At 37.6% G+C, this 21928-nt stretch overlaps 1 protein-coding gene across 2 annotated transcripts in view; it reads right to left on the bottom strand.

Annotated features, from left to right (window-relative positions):
- The window catches only part of ELP4 (elongator acetyltransferase complex subunit 4), a 116863-nt gene extending 94982 nt beyond the window's left edge, over positions 1-21881 (bottom strand). The window contains exons 1-4 of one of the 2 annotated variants that reach the window (XM_085549937.1): positions 21686-21881; positions 20227-20323; positions 17835-17870; positions 10328-10449 (exon numbers count right to left, since the gene is read on the bottom strand). Coding sequence is in view for 1 of the 2 variants with exons in the window: in XM_015863490.3 (XP_015718976.2) it covers positions 10328-10449; positions 17835-17870; positions 21686-21857 (330 nt within the window). In the remaining variant the exon portion in view is untranslated. The remainder of the gene's footprint in view (positions 1-10327; positions 10450-17834; positions 17871-20226; positions 20324-21685) is intronic. The other variant, XM_015863490.3, reaches the window with a different exon arrangement.
- Positions 21882-21928: the final 47 nt, after the last annotated feature.

Below are 21928 nucleotides of genomic sequence, written 5' to 3' on the forward strand. Positions count from 1 at the left end.
ACATTTGTGCGGATCTTCCTATGCTGTACTTTCATCCCATTACCCCTAGTCCTATCCCCACGCACTACTGAAAAGAGACCAGACTCACCACTATGGCTGCCACACCTCAGGTGTTTATAAACCTGGATCAAGTCCCCTCTCAGCCTTCTTTTTTCAAGGCTAAACAGACCCAGTTCCCTAAGTCTCTCCTCATAGGGGAGACGCTCCAGGTCCTTCACCATCTTAGTGATCCAAGAGATCCCTGTCTTTTTTGTACTGGGGAGCCCAGAACTGGACACAATATTCCAGAATATGAATAATCTGCACAAGTTTGCAGAGCTTTGTATGGTCAAACATGGTATCAACATGGATAAATAAGACGGATGGAATAAAGATTAACTGAATCCATGTCAGGTTTTGCATTATGCTAATTTGGAATTAAATAACGCAGGATAAGTGTAGTCCAGTAAATAATCTTACAAACAAGATGCATTATTTTGCTTCTTCAATGTAAATTATCATAATGCCCACAATTAGTGACAAAATTGAGAACAAAGGCTTCTAATTTTGGAACAGTTGTTTCTCTCTCAGTGGTTGGCCAGAAAACCCTCTGAGATTAAAGGTAATGAAAACCAAGAAAACTTCTATGTAATTGCTTCAGTAAAGTTATAGGAAAGAACTGTATCTACATACTTCAGCAGTGAATACTTTTAATTTATTTACTTTGCTTTAGCAAATGAATTGCGAAAGCATTGGGGAGGCTCAGATTGCCCTGTTCGAAAGTAAATTTCCTTATTTTTAATTAAGGAAACAAAGAATGTAATAATTTACATTATCTGCCTTCTCAACTGAAAGAATTTATTTCTAAAGAATGAATTATAGCCATATGTTAAAAAACAAAACAAAAACCAACTTGTTGATTAACTAGCCTGTATTTCCATGGCTGTTGTTTAACTCTTGCTATCAACAGAACTGTGTTTATGAAAGAACTAAATGGGCTAAATGTTAAAGTAAGAACCAATGGAAAATGTCCCACTAAAACTGAAGTTCAGAATTCTGGATTATTTCACATCTATTCCCTGAAATGTAAGTTTGCATTATATTCAGTTGGACAGCTTTGTGCTATGTTATATGGTGTACATACAGCCCTAAGCAAAATTTGCAGGTATCTTTTCATTCCATTCACCAAAATCAGCTGTCTCCCAATACTCTCTGCAACTTTTTATGGCAGTGGCGAACCTCTGTTTCTCTTGTAAAAATGTCAGACACATTTTAGGAGATACCATCAAATCCTGTCTAAGCACTTCATATCACTCAGTGAAATTCCCATTGTTTCAGATCTCGCTGCTGATGCAGTCAGTCACCACCTCACCCTGCTGCACTATGACTAGGCAGCTATTATGCCATCTGCAAAGCTGAAAGCAAGGAAATGCCATGGCTTGCCCCTCACCTTGCTGTAACTTAGAGAAAAACAATCCCAATCTTTTCATAAGGGTACTGATTTCTTCCTCTGGAATTATCAGATGTTACATAGTATCTGTACTGTTACATGGTATCTGTACTGTTACATAGTATTTGACAAAGAGAAGGTCGAGATAGGGACACTCAGATATAAGCATTTGCTCTTACATCATCACAGACAGTGCTTTAATAGGTTTCGCACTGAGTATTTGATGCTAGAACAAAGCAGAGGTCAAGAAAATAAGAGATGAGTTTCCCCAAGCATTACTGGGAATCTGCAAGTGCCTCTAATGTGGTGCTGTCTTCTCCCTTGCCACCGTACAGAATGGACCAAGAACACACGAAGAACTCTCACACCAAAGGAATGCTTATTTCCCCAGCTGTTTTTCCTAAATGCTTTCACCCAATAACTACTATGCCTTGTTGAACAATGCATCCTGGATGTGCCATGTTCTTTTGTCTCTAGGCAAGAAACATGTTCATGTAATACACCGGGACTTAAAACATCACTGGGGTTACTTGGTCTTGCAGCCATAACATTTTTTATCCCACCACTTTAAAGAAGAATCATTCTTGCATGAGGTGATCTTTATTGTCTCTTAGTAAGCTTCTTAAATATTCTAGCTGCAACCAGGAAAATGCTGTCTGCCTTTGTTATTTTGAAGACCAACCACTTCAGCTTTACTTCATGCATTAACTTGGTTAAATACTTTTCTGGGACATTGTACTTAAGTGTGAACAGGAAATACATTTGAATCCCAATGATTATCTAAGTATATTGGTAATATATTTTAGGTGAAGATCCACAAGCAGAACTAGAAAAAGGTGTTTCCTTCCAGATTTGCACTGTAGTTTCATCACTACTACCTCAGCTTCTGTTCAGCACTTTTTCCACTATTATTTACACTATGCTGTATGAAAGAGGAGCAAAATACTGTTTGAATATACGTCTATGCTGATGAGAAGCTGGCATGCATACATTCACTGGCCTAGTAGAAGATTAAATAGAATGCATAAATGACTGCTAATATAGTTATTCTTGGGGATGAATAAGAAACTTAGGTATGTTCTCAAAGACAAAGGCTGGGTGGCTGGGCATGTACTGCTCAACTCTTCAGTGTTATGAAAAGTTTCCTTATGGTCCATGAAGCACAAAGCATTCGTTATTACTCAGGTTTTTTATTTTTACTGTTTTTTTTTTTTTTTTCAAAAGAATGAAAACATTAAGAGTTATGGAAAGAGTGGAGCAGATCAGCAGCCAAACCAGGCCCCAAATATTTCTGTCTCAGTTGTACAGAAATAGAACTGAAGGCAACGCAGCTGGACGTGCATGGAGAGCAGTGGAGGACATGGCTTCAATGAGTGACAGTTGAAGACAACTGATCCTGGGCTTTTCCTCAAAATATCTGAGTACAGAAGATTGTAAAGCAGAGCTTTAGCACATCTCTCTTTCTCCCAGATCATTTACAAATCACAAGCACAAACATTAGTTTCCAGCAGTCTTATTAAATCATCATTTGTTTGAGAACTAGATTTCTCTACCATAAATAAAAAGCACTTAAGATTCTGCTGAGGTTATCAGAAAGATAACCCCATTTTGATACTTTCAGAATCCAAAAACGATTCAGAACAGTGTGCCTGCTTAGAATTAAATCAATCTATATTCTTAAAATGAAAATTGGAATTTTGGAATAAAAGATTAAAACATAAAAGTTACTTCTAAAATCTCAAACTAAATGCGCTCATTATAAAAACAAAAGATGGAGAAAACGAGAGTTAATTTTTCAGCCTCTACTATCTCTGTTGAACCTATTTTGGCTTAAAAATGTCTCAGCTCCCACATCGTATAGCTTTGAAAAGCTTTGGGACTGACAATTCTGTGCCATGAGTGTGTCAACTCCTGAGAACTGTTACATTCTCCCAGGCTAAAAAAGGCAAGTCTTTCCTAAGGTATATATGAAAACAAACAAGCAAACAAAAAACCAAAGCATGTAGCAGTGCATTAGTTAAAATGTATTAAAAATATATATGCAGCATTTCTTGGGGTCAAATGAAATACATTTGCAATGCGGCATGGAAATACAGAAGGGAGACCAAGTGCTACAGTTATTAAGTGTCATGTGGTTGGGGCATCCATCTGTGTCTGGAGTGCGATGCTATAGAATGGAAAAGGAAAAAAAAAGCAAAAAAAAAGAGGGAGAGAAGGAAGTTTTGGAAGTTTTTTTTTTTGTTGTTTTTTTTCCCCAAATTAATTCCTTCCTTTTAAGGCAAGGCCACAAACTGTTTACCTAAAGTGCTCACACAAAATGAGAATGCAACAACAATATTCTTCCCCGCAAAGCAAGCTAATGAGGGTTTTACTGCAAACATGAAGTAATTTATTTTGTTAATAAATCCTTTATCTGTGTAATGAAATGATGTACAACCTGCATCTGCTAGCAATCCAGGTCCTTCTGTGTTCACTGCCACATTACTTTGCTTGCCTTGTGTTGGCAGATGCACTAAGAAAAATCAGATCCTAACAGTTTGACCTCTCTCACTTCTTATGTTCTCTAGGGGATAATAAAATCCAAGATACAATCCCACAGCAGTTAATGAAGCTTAACCTCACACCCTCTTAATTACCAATGCATTACACCAACTATAGGCATCATACTCCACTCTAAGCTATTTTACATTGCTAAAGAAGTACTACTGTGCTATTATTTAGCAACATAATCCAAGCTGTATGTGAAATCCTTCTTATATAAAATCCTTTGATCCTTATGGGTTTTGATAACTGTATAATTAATGGCACTTAAGAATTTTAAACATTATCTATTTATGCAGCAATAAATATGTTGTTCACATGGTTTTATGCAGCTATCTCGCATTGCAATATTGTCACAGGTTTGGCTAAAGAAACATGGGAAATGAAAAACTGCGATTCGCTGTTGATCTCTAATTGCAACGATATTTAAATAGTTTAAACTCACACGAATTTGAGGCTTTTTCATTATGTTAATTTTTAGTATTTAAAGGACACCAGATGGTAAGTAAGGAAGGGTAAATATTTTCTTTTCAATAACGTATTATATAAATGTCAGTTTAAAGGGCCTTACTCCCAGAAGGGAGGAGGATTCTATTTTGATTGTAAACACTTGTGAAGACAAGGTCTATTGTTAAAGAACACAAATGACTGGATGCAGATTTTTTTCCTTTGGAGGCCCTTGTACCACAATTTATTTCCATCTACAGGTAAGGTCGTTAGTTGCATGGAATTTTTTCTTTGACATTCAAAAGTACCAGCCACGAAAAATGAGAATTGTGTGAAGAGAAAAAGGGAGGTAGAATTCCACACTTTAATGGAATAAAAAAAACTCAGTTAACTGAGAGTACACTAAGAGTTTTGTTTTGTTTTAAACTGAGTGAATATATTCTTTGCTTCACACACACAGAAGCTAACCCTCTGACCATGCCATGCTACTCTTTGATATTACTTCTTCCTGCTATGGCTCCATTTCACAACACTGAAAACCAGGAATGCATGAGAATATTAGATAATGTTTTCTTATTTATTTCATCATTGTCTGAATCAGTTCATGGTTCCTTTTTAAAATAAAAATGCAACAAAAAGGAGAGTGACAGACCAAGGAAACTAATGTGAAGATGCCAAATAAAATGAAAGTACCCTTATCCAAACTTCTGCAAACACTACTGCAGTAGATAATGCCCTGACCTGACCTGATTTCATACCAACCAACAGCAAATATTATTCATAAACAACTTCAGAGATAGTGAATTATTGCTTACAGTGCACAACTGAGAATATCGCTTCTACAGATTTACCAAAAGATTTGTACAATAGTTATTTCCCAACATTGACAACCTGAAAATTTGCTTATTTGAAAACTACTGTGTTTGCAGTTATGATACATTTAATAGGCTAAGAAAGATCTCTGCTTAAAAATAAGCTTAGCATTTCAGCTGTAAGGTCATGAAAGAAAACATCCTAATAAGCAGCCAAGGATTGGCAGACAGGAAACGTGAAATTTTAGCCTGGTTCTGGAAAACCTTTTTATTAAAATAGTCCAAACATCTGACAAAGATGAAGCTTTACAACTTCGGAGAGTTCTCATTGTGGGCACCCTGTAACGGGATTTCATTCTTTTCAAACAGAAGTGATTTATTTTCCAGCACACACCCTTTCACATCCACGTAAATTGTGTCAAGTTCAAAGTAGTTCTGTAACACTGAAAGCTGGACTAAAACTAATATAATTCAAATGTTTGAGTTTAAGCATGGTGGTTTTTTTGTTTTTTTTTTTTTAAAGAAACCTGGAAATCACAAGAGTATATTTTGCTAAGTTCATTCTACATTCATCTTTGCAGTGGGAAAAGAATAAGTGTGCATTTTCTATTCTTCATGTCAAGTCATTTTAACCAGGTTGCTGCAGACTGAATTCTTGCAGGCCTTTTTCAAACAGTGCGCATAAGCAAACTGTTGTATTTGAAGCACACTTTCACTTGTCCTTTCTTTGTTTTAGAAAACATTTGTTTGGGATTTTCTATTTTATTTAAGTAAAATTTTCCACCAAGTCTTTTGACCTTGATTTTTTTCTTTCAATAAACCATTCTTTATCAAGTGACGCTGCATTTTGTTCTTTTCACTGTGGTTCCCTTATTGTACTTAAAAACACATTGATGCCAGACATATAAAGACTGAGTTGGTGATAAAGATCAAGGGGAGATGTAGGACTTGACTGGAGGCAGAATTCTGGGGAATGTGTTTTATTTTAAGAAGGCTATCTGCCTATTTGAGATAGGAAAAGCATCTTCCTTATAACTAGTACTTTCCTGGACCATTTCCAAAGTAAGTTTTTTTGGACTATTAGTCTTGGAGGAAGTGTTCTTCAGCCTTAATTCTTGTATGTGAGCCTCTGTATTGGAAACTGGTAATCACAGCTTGAACCTCTGATTAATCAGCTGAAGCAAGTGTCGGGTCAGCTGTGGGAGCACAGGTGAGAGTAATTTAGCTGTGCTCCTAGAAGGGGTGGAGCTTGACTCCATCTTCTCTAGACCTCATTTAAGGGCTGACCACCACTAAGGCAGCATCTCTTGGAGATGCTTCCTGGTGGAGATTACTACAGGATTTCCCAGTGAAGGCATCCATATCGGTGAGTTTTTCATTATAAATAACCTTTTGAATATCTGTTATCATCTTTGTATCATTTTACCTTACGGCCTCCTAAAAGCCAACCTTGAGAGTACAGAATTACCTTGTAATACAATTCCATCCTGAAAACAGAAATTTATGCTGTAAAGAATTTACTGCTGGTACTGTAAGTGTGCAGAGTGTTTTTGAGGTTCTTCAGAGGGCGAATGCAGCTCCAGAAAGCAGTTCTGGATCTCAGGCTTCTAAGTGCTTGTGGGAATGGTCTTAGAGACAACACCGGCCAGGGTCCTAGAGGAAACACATGTGGCTTCAAAGCATGCTTGTTTCTGTTTCCCAGCACATATAACGACCAGCAAGTCTTCTTCTAAAGACAAACTCTGCACAGGTTTCAAGGCAACAGCAACTTAACAAACAGTGCTGTTCATTGCAATTATTAATTAGTAATTAGGAAATATGATTTGTCCTCATAAAAATCTGTGATACTCAGCATCCAGGCCAAGGCTTAGATAACATAATTATTCAGGAAAAATGGCAAAGAAATCCTCATAGTGGCCGTTTAGGCAATTATAGGACTTTAATCTGAACCTGGAGTAGTAAAATTGAGTAAAGTACGAATGCAGCCACCACAGACGATAGGTTTTTAGGGGTCTTTTTCCAACTTGCCTGGGACCATCATATCTTGGCACTAACACAGAGAATGAGCACAAAGAACAAAGCACCTGTATTTTTATAACTTCCAGAAGTCAGTTTAGTATCAGTTTTATGATCAAAGAAGTATACCACACTATTTCTTATTTTATAGTCTGTTTGATTGCCACTACTTAAGCTCTTGTAGTAAGAAGTTACCCTTTGTTGAAGAATATAAATTGAACAGAAACGCTCTTAGATGTTTAAAATACTTTCTAAAAACAGCATGTATATAGTTCTGTAGGTTTTACCAGCGGTGTATAATTTTTCAGCATTACATCTTAATGCCAATTTCCTGAAGGAGCTTTGACTACAAAAGGCATGAATATGTTTTCAAAGGATGATGGATAAATTGGTGGGTGGTAATATAATATATCTTAGGCAGCTGATCAGGGCTTTTTATCCTCTGCTTGTCTTTTAGTTATACGCAATTTCAAGATAATTATGGTCTATAAGAATGTCTTTTCCCCTTCCTACTACCAGCAATATTTGTCTTGGTTATAGGTTCAAGAAACTTCCAATCACATCATAAAATTAGAATAGGGCAATTATGGCATCTCAGCAGAGAACTATAAATAGAGTGACCACACAATAAAGACGTAAGGCACATAAAGAATTGTCTTTATGCAAAATAGCTAGAATACTGTAGAATATACAGAATATACAGAATCCACACTTCAATTTTATAAAATAAAAAACAAGCACAAATAGGTTGACATATATCAAAATCAGTGTTGCTTTTCCAGCGTATAGTCCATTCAGGCACTGAAAATACATTAATTACTAACCTCGTTAAATAAAATGCAATCTTATTCTCAACAGTCAGATACATTGTCCCAGAAGCCTGACTTCATTTTTCTGCCAGGAGAGGACTTAGAGCACCTGAAGGTCCTCTCTTTTAAAGGTCAAGTAAAGCACTCTGCTTTTATGATTTGGACACCTAACTGTGGCCAGTGCCAGCCTCAGACCAACTTTGCCAGGTGATGTCTTTTAAGGTAATACATACTTGCTTTTCAAGAAGTATCTAAGCTTGCCAACTGTGAAAGCACATAATTCTCTAGTTTGATGCCTAGCATATTACAGGGTGACTTCACTGAAACAATTGCAAGACAGCAACACAAATCAGAGAAATCAACTCTATTGCATGTTGTCTGTTAAGTAAATTAAGTGTTAAATAATAGAGTAGAAAATCAGAAGTAGAACTGCTAGATGTGTAAAAACACAAATGGAGGAAGAAAACAAGATAAAATGGTTTTCTTCAACTTTTCTGCAGTAACATTGTCCACCCCTTAAGAATTGCTTATAGTAATATCACCACAGAGGAATGTAGTTACCATTACCTAGTGGCTACCCCTAAAAGTAAGAAGGAAAGCATTTCAAAATTAGACAGTGGAGCTCAATGAACCACATCAGATTGACTGACCAGAATTTGAAACTGATACAAAGATGGAAGTATATAACAGTGCCTGTCAGCAAGCGACAGCAGAATGAACAGGAATTATTGAAATTATGACTAAATATGAACTATTTACTCAAAGGTGAATAAAGAAGAATGAAATCCACATCAGGAGGCTCATTTTAATACAATGCACTAAAGATATTAAATTTGATAATTTAATTTTAATGAGAAAAAGAAATGCTATGACCACTGTATTTGATAAGCAGTTATTTAAGCATAAACATAAGTAAAAATATGATATTTATTATGCAATTCATGATTCACAATAAAATTCTAACTTGTTTGTTTAGATTATACCATAAAAGAAAACATAAAAATTTCATCTCTAAATCAAACTTTTTTAGGCTGAAGATTGTTGGAAAAAAAGTTAAGATTTTCCTAACTACAAACATATCATTTCATTGGTAATATGCATTTTCATGAATACTAGAGATAATGTGGAACAGATGAGGCACAATCTATGATACCTGGTAGTGAAAATGAAAAGTAATCAACTTGACCAGAAATAGTCTCTGAATACTCTTAAAGAAAATATCAGGCTACACATGATGCAGAAGTAATCAGCAAATTATATATTACTTGTGAAAGAAGCTTTAGAAAAATATAAAATATTTAATGAAATTTTCTAAGATTACTCCCCATACTTCTGTATTTTTTTATAGTGTCGATGAGGACTGTTTCTTATAATGGAAAGTATCAGTGTTTGATTAGAAGCTCACTGAAATCTTAAAGGAACCTTTCTATACAATCTCATTCAAAGACAACCATATTTCCTGGTATAAAAAAGCCAGTCAGAATGAAAAGTCTGAATAAAGGAGGTTTTATTTTAAGATGTTCCTATGGGAAATAGGTAATACAGCCTGAACCTCTGATTAATCAGCTGAGGTGAGTGGAGGGTCAGCTGTGGGAGCACAGGTGAGAGTAATTTAGCTGTGTTCCCAAAAGGGATGGAGCTTGACTCCACATCCTCTAGACCTCATTTAAGGGCTGACCGCCACTAAGGCAGCATCTCTTGGAGATTGTTCCCTGGTGGAGATTGCTTCAGCATTTCCCAGTGAAGGCATCCATATCGGTGAGTTTCTCCCTATACGTAAACTTTTGAATATCTGCTACCATCTTTGTATTATTCCACCTTATAGATGTTAAATGCTGTCCTTTCTTATAGGAAACTGCAAAAAAAAAAAAAAAAAAATCTGTGCAAATTGTATACTGCTTCTGTCCCTCCCCAGTACATTTGAAGTTGCTCCACTACTTTGTGTGCTTAGATTGATGGAAGCTGTGAACAGTTGGGTTTATTCAAGCTATTCAGTTTAGCCAGCTTGTCTGTCAGGGTTTCTTCCAAAATCAAAGTGAAGGATAAGTAGATCTAGACTGATCCTCAGGAGGATCTTATTCTGTATTTTTGCAGAGGCAGGTTAGCAAGTTAAATTTAATTCCCAAATCTGGCTAGTGTAAATATTTCTGCACTTTCCAACATATTCTTGTGCATCACCTGCATTAATTCATTTGTTGCTTTATAAACTTTATGATTTATTTAAATTCATCAAGAAATTAGAACTTTACTAGTTAAAAGCTATGAGTCTTTACCTTTAGGATATTGGCAGGAGGGTCCTGAGCAGAAGCAACAAACAAGTCATGTCCACAAACAACTCCCTCTGCGAGAAAATATTTGAACAGCAGACTGGAGTAAACACCGTATTTATCTTCCTCTGTGGAAACAAGAATGTTTGTAAATAAGATTCCAAGCAAACAACCAGAACAAACAGCAAAATAAAAACACCCGCCTGTATTTTCGTGACATTATAAAAAGCCTATGTAATGTAGATTTGAATGAATAATCCCTTCAGCTTCAAGATTACCAACGCTGTTGTTTGGGAGAAATATTTATAATACAACTTCCTTTTCTTTAAAAAAGAGAAATATGATTAGAAAAGACATGAATTAAATCCAACTCTAAACCAACATCTTCAGATGTTTAAAAAAAAAAAAAAAAGCATCATAACACAGTAGTTAAAAAAAGAAGTTACAACTAACCAAGTATCTACATAGACCAAAGGGAACAGAACGAGTAGAATGCTATTGGTACTACTGCAAGCAATAGATGGATCCAGCTTATTGTAGGCTGTGGGTTTCAAGAACTCAGACTGTATTAATCTACCTTTGAGACTGTTAATGTGCTCACAGGTGTTACAGAATTACAAACTGCTATTTCTTTGAAAGTTTAGTACTCTTAAATATTTCATACTGTTTAATCTAGATGCATAAAAGCTCATTAATAGTGTTACTGTAGAACCGTTTTCCTAGTAACGTGGCTCTGTACATTGTGATGTGAGTGGATGATGTAGATCCATTTATGAGACTAGATGGAGATAAGAGTGGTTTTGGCTAAAAACTGAAGCACAGAGCTGCAAGGAGCTAAAAGTAGAGCTGATGCTGACTAAGGATTTTAAGAACTATTAGCCTTATCTTTCCAAATTTATTTAAACTGCAGATCTGAAGTTTCTTCAAGTGGAAAAAATAGATTTACCTAAAGTTATTCTCCTTTGCATCTATAGTCCAGGAACTGAAACGCTTCCCATCCCAGTAGACAGTGACTATCTTTACAGACATTCCTGCTTTATTTGCTGACTGCAGTATTATTGATGTTATTTACTGTATATTGTCTTTCATATGCTAATCCCTCCAGCTATGAAGCTCTCAGGCTTATAGGGGCCTTTGGCTCTCTAACTAAGTGGCAGTATTATATCTATTTAACTTAAAGTAAAAAGTCTGAGCTACCTAGAAGAAGTCACCAAGCCCCCCGTATAGTCACATCACTGCAGCAGATGTCAGTGGAGGCAACACTGTTAGACCTCCCTCCCTCAGAACAAAAAATGAAAAGAAACATTTTTTTCTTGGAAGAATCCTCAGCTGTAGCATTTATCACATCTTCCATGGATTAAGTCTCGATTTGTTATTTTGTTTACAGCTTAAAGTTCACCTTCATCATTTGGAGCGTAGAAACACTGAGTAGTACTGAATACAGACAAGATTTAACTCATATTTAATGGCGAGTAAGTCAGTTATCACATTTAGTTCAAGCTTCTTATGGTTTGGATGTGAGTGTGCAACTACTCAAAGAGACTTCCTGGATCATTGTTTTTAATATTATTTATTAGTAAAAACCTATTAAGTGCTGTGCCAAACGTAAGACGGGAAGTCCATAAACTTGGGTAAATCTAAGAAATCACATTGTGCATTGCTGATGATGTAACTCAACTGGCAGGAAATCTGGCTGGAGTAGTTAAGAAAAATTTTTTTCTTCAAATTTTCTTTGAAATGCTGAAAAGAACTATAAGAATGAAGTGACAGGGAACAGGATATAAACTCTTTCATTGATTTATCCTTAATTTATTCTGTTGAGTGATAGATTTGGAATATAACAGGACTGAAGAGGACCCTCTTACACTGACACAGCCTTCCAAATCACATAATGCTAATTGGTGAAGGCTTTTCAATTTATCAAATTAAAAACATTTCCATTTGGTGTGAGAGAACATCACTTTAGTGTTAGGTTTCCCTTTAGTCTTCTCATAGTGATTTTTATAACAGTAAACTTAAGAGGGAAAGCAGGAAAATAACTACCGGGGAGTGATCTAAATATAAAACACCTTATGGTCTGCTACAGTACTCAAAGGATTAAATGTGTCTCAGAGAGCCTTTACAAACAGTGTATCTTGAATTGTTAAAGTCAATGCATCTGTAAGAATCCCTCAGTTCTTCAATTTGTCACATTGAGGATGGCTTTTTATTGATTCATTTCTAGGTCACTAAACTTTTGTGGTATTCAAAAGATCTAAAGTGCACCCATATGGGGCTTTTCTGATAGCATCCATTGTGCCCTGGCTTCAATAGTTACGTTATTATTCAAAACCATAGGGGTACAGCTTTCTTTTTATAAATAAACAAACAAATCAGTTAGCACAGGTATTTCAGAACCTCACTGATTATTTTGCTGATAATTTTGGTGAAATATTTACAAGTGTTTCTGTTTGCTGATAACTTTTGGACTTACTATTCGATGGCAACATTCTCAACAGTAACATTTATTCTCCCAAAACTAAACTGATGTCTAAAAGGACTACCTCCTTCTATACATGTCAGAACCAACACTTAAGTGTGTTTCAGTCAGCCAAGAAACTTAAGAAAAGCCAAACCTTTATTCTTAGCCTCCATACTAAAGAGCTGTTCCACCAACAGCCTTCATTGTGAAGTTCACTTTCTAGCTAATAAGGCGCATAGACAAATGAGACTCGTGCAGCTGCAGGCTCTTTTCTGGGCCCAGTCACCTCAAGTCACACAACAGTCCATAGTCTTCTCTGATTCTTTTTGAACAAAGAGTATTCTGCAGCTAAGTAGCAGGTGAGTAACTAGTGAAGCGTAAAACTATACAAGGAAAAGAGATTATTTACCTACGAGTTATGCATATTGTCTACAGGACAAAACCTCTTCTGATCGTACAAATAGGAACGCAAATAAAATAGTTTATTGTGACCATTATGTAGCAGCCTTTTTCCACAACAGCTTGCTTTCATGGCCAAAACAGACATCAAGAAAAAGCAGTGCTGTCAGTACCAGCACAGTGAATTCCAGCATATAACCTTGTTGAAAATAAAGGAGAAAGACCAACTCCTATTCATGGATCTTCTCACTCTTATGCTGTACAGGTTACTGAATGTTTCAGAGACATTCTCAACCCCTTTGTGCCTGGACTGCCTCGTACTGCACAGAAGGATCAGTGGATTGTGGAGTAAGATACAAAATTTTAAGGCATGGAGTTTAGCGAGAGCACAAGAAACAAAGAGAAAAGGTATGAGAGAGGAAATGTAACTAAAATTTCACGTAATTATGGAAATTTATGTCTTTATATGAGGTGTTACTAACAAAAGTCTCCAGCTGTAAGTGATCTCCCTGCAACAGAAGTATTCCTGTTCCAAGGGTGGGATAGAGGAGAAGCACCAAAACTTGCACAGGAACAAAGAGCCAGGAACAAAATTAACTGTAAGAAAACACAGACATATAAATCCTACTTATAACAACCACTAAATGTCTGCATATTGAATGGCACGAAGGTCTTAGAAAAAAACCCCAGAGATCATTTGTACCTTAATTACTTAAGACGATGAGAGCTATAAAAGGAAAAAAGTAAGACTGCAGCATCGTAACAGATAGCTTTTTTTTTTTTATTCTTTGCACAAAGCCAGACAGGTTGCCCTGGAGCTGCCAGAAGCCTGTCATAGCCTATCAGTATTGATCATCTTTTCCCCAGATAGTTGTACGGTACGGTACTGTGACCTAAGGTGAGTCTTTGTGAAGCGATGAAACAGTTCTCTAAATTGCTGCAGGTTATAAGATGCGATTATTTTAATCATCTGAAATTCCTTTTAAAAGATACTTTACTAATGTCCGCATTTACGAAGCTCGAGGGGATATACTCTGTGTCACTTGCATTTAATTAGCACATGCCAAAAGTGAGTTGTCAAACATCCAAGTCATGATATTTGGCATTTGGCTGTGCTTCAGAAAGGTAAATTCTGATAACTTGTATTTTGGATAATTATATTTAGCAAATCACTGTTTTGTACCTCCCTGGAGATTATCTTTTTCAATTTTAAAAAGATGATAAGTTCAGTTATACTGACAAGTTGAGGAGAGCTCTTACCAGTGAGGCTGAATAGAACATCTAACAAAAATAAGAGTAGCTAATTAAAGTAGCTAAAACTGCTTCAAGGCCTAAACTGAACAGGTACAGACCTGCTTTTAACTAAACAACGTTAACTTTTTCTAATTGACCTCAGCTACCAACAAAAACCCTCCCACTGATAATCTTTAAAACATTTAGCCATCGGTGACCTTGTCAAAGCTACAGCATCTTAAAAGTATGAAGGAAGGGGGGTCTTACAGAGTACCAAGGGCAGATCTATTTGAGCCCGCAGTCCCTCACTATACAATATGTTTGTTATTCATACAAGGCTTATATTTATAAAAAGAAAATAACTTTGTTTTGAAAAGTCCTGTAAGGCTGGCAACATACAACAGGCCTAAGTACCTCGGGCACTGGGAAGAAAGCAGTGTGCTTAATGAGCAGCCGTACTATTTGTTGTGGTACGAAAGGGGAGACTTCTCGAAAGCAAATGTTCTGGAGCACTTAAAGGCAAGACAGCAAACAAGTGGTTGCACAGTCACATGAAACAACTTGATAGTGTTCAGATTTCATTTCACTTAGGAGTTGGGATGGCTGTTTTACCACTTTTTATAAACCCTGGTACAGTAACACCTCCTGAAATTAAAGTATTAGTTAAAAAACAAAACAGAAAAAACCCACCTCGCTATATAAAACAAATAATCAGGAAGTTTCTGGTTTCTCCACAATCTTGAGTAAGACAACCATGTACTCTCTAATTTTCTTATAAATAAAAGACTGTCAAGGGAACATACTATAGAATTAAGTCCAACTGGAAATCATGATGCTCGTTATTATGATTTAAATTTAAGAAAATTGAGCACTTATTTCAAACAATATTTTAGTCTTATCAGGTAACCTGTGCCATTACTACGTCTCCAGAATACAACAGATAAAATAAATATTTTAATATCCTGAATCTACTATTATTTGGTTAAATTAACCAAGATAATGTGTCAAATAATGAAGATGAGCATTTAATTTGCAAAGGAAGCTAAGCTAAAAGTAATGCAATTTATTCTCGCCTTAGAGAATGTTGAAGGGAAGGAGAAGAATTTAACCTTTTAATAACACTCAGAGTACAGCGCAGAAGGATCTTCCTAGGAGGTTTATCAGTGACAGCTTCAATCCTGTATAATATTAAGCTTGCCTAGACTAATCTCATGACAGATTTATTTTTTTTTTGTATATTGACAGGATATTCTAACAATGCAGCTACGATTCTACCTGCACCATCCTTAAAAATTAGTCTAAAAGTTTTTAGACTAATGAGTCATGAATAAATATAGTTCTCCCTTCAAGGCTTTCGGTCTATAATTATATGCTTCAAAATAATATATGGGAAGTTTTATTTGGAAAAAAAATATAGTTTTCAAAGCTTAAAGAGAAATTCTCCTTCGTGTTTAAGATTACTAGCAGATCACAAATACACAGCAATGCACTCATAGGGAAAAAAATCCAGGTAGGTTTCCTATCGTTTTTGAATCACCGTGTCTCATCTTTTTCATCAGAACAAAAACCCTCATTCTCTTTGCATTTGTTTCATTTGGAGCCATTTAGATGAGATCAAATGGATACTTAACTCCATACTCAAGAGTAGCCAAAGGCAGATATATACGAGGCTATAACTGAACAAGGAAATGTGATGCTTCAACCAGGCACTTACTCAGCCTTCCACTGTGGTTCAAGGACTTCCTAAGCTGAACTTGGTATCTATGCTCTTAGTAAGCTTTCTCTTCTATGCAGTTGCTTAACTTCCCACCGAGACCATCATTTTTTATTTTTACATTCACAACGCAACATGGTGATGTCTTTCACCACTTAATTGCGTACCGCGTGAAGAACCATCACCTTCTTTTGTTTGATTTTACAGCTAATAGGTCCATTTGATACCACCAAGTTCTTCTATTTGGACAACTTCTCTTGGCATCAGTAAACTGCTGTACTGTATGGGAAACTGTTAATCACAGCCTGGACCTCTGATTAACCGTCTGAGGCAAGTGTCGGGTCAGCTGTAGGAGCACAGGTGAAGGTAACTCAGCTGTGCTCCTGGAAGGGGTGGAACTGGACTCCACCTCTCCTAGATTTCATTTAAGGGCTGACCACCACTAAGGCAGCATTTCTTTCTGGAGATTGTTCTTTTGTGGAGTTCTGATGGTAAACCTCAACACTTTCCATCTGGACTGAAGGCCTCAGAGTTGGTGAGTTTTTTCTATAGGTAACCTTTAGCTATTTGTTTACCGCTGTTCTTGTACTATTCCAACTGTATATTACTATTCTTGCATTATTCCACTGTATGTTTACTAATTCAGTGTTCTCAAAATTTAAATGGCTGCCACTAAACAGACAGTGGTCTACAGGAAATTAGGTGATGTCAGAGATTTTCATTTTATTTTGTTTTTTGGCAGGCAACTGTCCAAATTACTTAGATTTGTGCCATAATATACAGAAGTTCATAGAGTTTTATTTAGAGATTTTTTTTACAATCTCTTACTTTCTAAGAGACGTTACAATAGCAACCAGTCTTTAAATATCGCTTCCAACGATAGATAAAATGTAAAACTAAGAATTAATTATGGCTTGTTACATTAAGTTCAGATAAATAACCTTGCTCACTGGGAAAATGAGAATGTTGTTCAGCTTCTAGTGGAGGACCACATAAGCCTTATGCAGTTAACTTCTCAGCAAAAGCAGATTAAACATAATGCTTCATGTATGATAAAGAGCATCGTTTCTATGTAGGTTATTTGCTTCTGGAAGCAAGTCTCAATCAAACATTATTTTTTCCCCTCAACCTTTAACCAATTCTCGACCTAAACAGAAAAGAAACCTGGGTGTCTCAGGTACAATGGGGACATGCAGCAGTTTGCAGATACGGTCTGCAAAGGGAAATTTCTTGAAACCTATTTAATCACCTCATTTTGTTTTATTCACATTCTGACAGAAAGCAGGCTCCCACCAGCTTTCTCTTAGCCAATTCTGGCAACCAAATGATTAAAAAACTATTTCCCATCTTCCTTAACAAGCCAATATAAAAAGAAAATCCCTTTGTGATGATGAGAAGTCTGAATCATTTAGAAAACGTTGGATCTTTTCAAATGTGTCCTAGGAAGTTCAGAGATTTTCTAACCATGCTGCTTTCAAACAGAATTCTGCAGCATCCCCCATGGGAACTAAGACCTGTCTGAAAGCAGAGTTTTGAGCCACCTCCAGTCATTCCTGAAACAGTGAGAAGTCTGTTCTGAAGGCTGCCCAAAATACCTATTCTTTAATTCTCAGCATAATGAATGTTAAAGACAGGTTATTTAAAATACGGAAATGACCAAAACAAATCAGAATATGGCTTTATGTATTCATATATTCTATACTAACCAATAAGAAGAAGGGTTCCAACAGCTAAGCCTCCACCTGGAAAGAAAACAAAAAGAATAAAGTAAGACTACATTTTAATACTATGTTAGAGAACAATTTAGTTTTCTTAGTTTATAAGTCAAAGAAAGGTGATAACGGGGAATTTAAAAATATAAAAGTGAACAACATTTTAATTACCTTTGCAATACTTCCTACAATTCTCTATTATGAAATAATTATACATTACATGTAATTATATATTACACATTACAATTACTTTCACAATATACTGTATTATCATCATTGTCGTAAAAAGATCCTGCACAGCTCTGCACAACTATACTCAAGTACCACAATAATGATTTATGCTCTAAGCCAGTGGATGACTCAAGTAACAAAATACTCTCCAAATGAAACCCATATTAGTCACTACCAGGTAATATTGTTTTGCACCCTGAACCACATCTGTAGTGTGGCCTACTGAGATGCTCACAACTTCTCACTGAAGCCGCCCAGGCAAAATCTTGACTCCACTAGTATTTATTACACTACGGTCAGGCCAGGAGACCTAGCAATAAGGCAGGGAGGGTTCTGCCCATTAAGAACTGGGCTGATGCTTCATTAACAGTGCAACACAAACCTGAGAAGAGCACAATTAACGTCTCTTTTAGAATGCCTTGGACACAGCAACCACTCCATGAATGCAGCTGATTAAAATGTTTGTTTCAATGTAAATTTTGACCAATTTACGATGGAAGCTACTTCTTTTTTTTCTTGTTGCTTAGATAATTGCAATCAATGCTCTTGTTCCAATTGTGGATGACTGAGTGAATAAGGAACAAATGAATACATCTACTATGTTTTGATATGAGGTTTCTTATCCCATCAATCCCAATAGGGAAAAAAAAAAAATTATGAGATTATGAATACTTGCTCTTGCTTTTATTTGCTCCTCAAAGAGAACACAGGTACAATTAAGTAACAGTGGTTTAAATGGTTGTCTCAAGAGGGAAGTTTAATAAGGAAGGGGAAAGTTGAACTTATATTTTGCTTTCTCTGAACAGTAAACAAATTTACATTCTGAATCCTGAGAGAGAATATAGTGAAATAACTCCAAGACAGACTACAAACATTTTACTTAAGAAGCATTGGGATGGTCATACATAACCAGTCAATCACAGTGCTTTATTTGAAGGGAACTGCAGTATGTCTTCTTAATTACTTCCTGCTCTGAAAGCAAGCTGGGAACGAACTGAATCACATCAGCGTACCAACCAACACTTGCCATACAAGAAGTCAATGCTGGATTCTGAAGATGGACCCTCGTGAACAAGTTAATTCAGTCTATCAATTCAAGTGCTCATTAAGCTTCATTTGAAATTGATTCCAGTAGGGATTGGATGGATTTCTTTGCCTTTAGCTCTGCTGTCAGGACTACAAATATCTGGAGCACCTCTGAAGTTGATCTACATCCACGAGGAAGAGTAAAGCAAATTTCTCTTGCAAAGACCAAACAGTTGCTAAAGGACTAACTACAGCAGCCTTTGTTTTGATCAAGAGCCAATGGATTCTGCATTCATTGCTGATTTATGGGAACCAATTTCTCACTCCTTAATGCCACTAAGTGACTGCGCTTCTATGGAATCTCTTATAGAAGTCATCAGATGACTCAGAATGCAGTTCAATTATACAGAATATCACACCAGAAGGATTTCCCACATCATGATGCTACAATGGCACATCACAGTGCAAACGTTTAGTGAACTTACAATTTCAAAGTTGGATCTTGGCACGTCACAAGTAATTTAAACCAAGATCATAGAATCATGGCATGACTTGGGTTGGAAGGAACCTTGAAGCCCATCCAGTTCAAATCACTTGCTGTGGGCGGGGTGCCCCCCACCAGCTAAGGCTGCCAAGGGCCCACCCAGCCTGGCCTTGAGTGCCTCCAGGGATGGAGCACCCACAGCCTCTTTGGACAACCTGTGCCTCATCATCTTCATGGTGAAGTATTTTTCCTAACAGCTATACATAGTATATAGTTCTCAGTTGTTCTGGTAAGCTCATGGAGTACATGAACACTTCTTAGTTAACTAAAGCAAACAAACACCTGAGTACGAGAATGAAATTTCCACGCTCTAATTCACTGATTTTTACAAACCTGAAAGTTCTAATATAACAGGAAAGGAAAAAATTCCCAAATCAGTAATCACGCAGATGGTTGATAGGAAGTATGTTTTAAATACACACTGCATTCAGTTCTTCAGGGAGACAGGACACATGCAGTGCTAACAACAGCTGTTTAAAACTAGCATAGTCTATAAAGCATGTGGAAAGAAACAGCTCAAAACTATGAGATCTTACCAAACCACATAAAAAAGATGATCAAAATAGCCATAAGCAAAGATATTACCTCATGGCAATAATGTCTTAAAGTCCTGGTTATCTAAAGCTCCCTTGTAGGCATCACAGAAGTAGTGTCCTTGTTGTTTTAAAATAGGTTGCAGCTTCTGGACGTGAAAGGATATGAAAGAAATGAAGAAACTTAAGTTAGCCCTGCGAAGGGCCACTGTGACGGGCACACGACCTCAGTTATCACAGCCTACCCAGAAACCAGTGATTTAAGGGAGAGGAGGTTAGGGAAAACTCTATTGAGAGTTTTCCAGTCTTCAAAGATGCCACATGTGAAAACAGTTTGAAAAATATTCTAAAAATGTCCATTCCTAGGACTGAAGAACATTCTCGATGTTCAAATTCAAAACCTGTTAGGTTGGGAAATGACTGAATATTTGCAAGAGAATGAAGAGGTATTTTAGAAGGGATGCTGGGTTTGCTGGAAAATGTTACCCCAGTGTCCATAAGAAGGCATTCATTGTGTTAGAAAGTGCCCTGAGACTTTGGGGCCTGTTATTGAATGGAGCTGTTCACTGCTTCCTACCCATGCTACGCAACAGCTACTAACAACACGAAACAGGAACAACTGAAATGCTCAGTGCAAATCTCAGAATCATAGAATGGCTTGGGTTGGAAGAGACCTCAAAGATCATTTAGTTCCATTACCCCTGATGCAGGGAGGGCTGCCAGTCACCAGATCAAGTGCAGCCCAGGGCCCTATGCAGCCAGGCCTTGGATACCTCTGGATATGGGGCTTGCACAGCTTCTCTGGGCAGCCTATACCAGCATGGTTATGTCACTGAAGGGTTTCACACACACTGAATGAAATAGATGTCTCTTAAAGAGGATGACCTTACTCTGCAAGGCTACCACTACTTGAAGGAAATGCAGGTGTTTTCTGCAGACTGTAAACCAATAAACATATAGAAGCAAACACAAGCATGCTTGTCCTTAGGATACCCAAGCTGCAGTGTATTTTTTTTTATAGAGCAATGATTGTATGCATCACTACTCATACAGACGGTCCTTAGAAAGGAAACATGTTGCTATTTCCATTCATTTTTTCAGGTATAAACGAGCAAAGCTGCCAGCAGGCCTCCCCCCAGCCCCAGCCATCCCCATGGCTCCAGTAAGCCCAGCAGGGCAGCCTGTTCACATAAAGCATCACAGAATCACAGAATGACCCGGGTTGGAAGGGACCTCAAGGATCATGTAGTTCCAACCCCCCTGCCTAGCAGGGCCACCAAACATACACATTTACTACATCAGGTTGCCCAGGGCCCCGTCCAACCTGGTCTTGAACACCTCCAAGGAAGGTTCCTATGTTTCTATATGTGATCACTCTTTCTGACAACTACCCAACCTGAAATCAGCTCCCAGCTAAATGAAGCGCTGCTGGCCTGTGCCCCAGCCCGAGGCACAGTTCCGAACCACAGCTCCCACCCCGCACCGGCGGCGCCGTGTCCCGCTCCACCAACCTAGCACACAGTCCAGGGAGGGGACCCCGCAGGAGAGCAGCAGCTGCCCGTGGCGGAGGGCGGGCCGAGTGCCGGGCAGGGCGGCCAAGCGGCTGCCGCCCGAGCGCCTGAAGCTGGTGCCGGTGTCGGCGGCCCCTCCGCCCCGCGCCGCCCCGCCGCCCGCCGCCATCATCTCGGCTCGCCGCTGCCTGACAGTAGGCGGAAACCGCCGGGAACAGCCGGGTCTCCCCACGCTGCCCAATG

The sequence above is a fragment of the Coturnix japonica genome, chromosome 5 (genome assembly GCF_054131305.1).
Source record: "Coturnix japonica strain WE chromosome 5, WE-NBRP24, whole genome shotgun sequence".
NCBI lineage: Eukaryota > Metazoa > Chordata > Aves > Galliformes > Phasianidae > Coturnix > Coturnix japonica.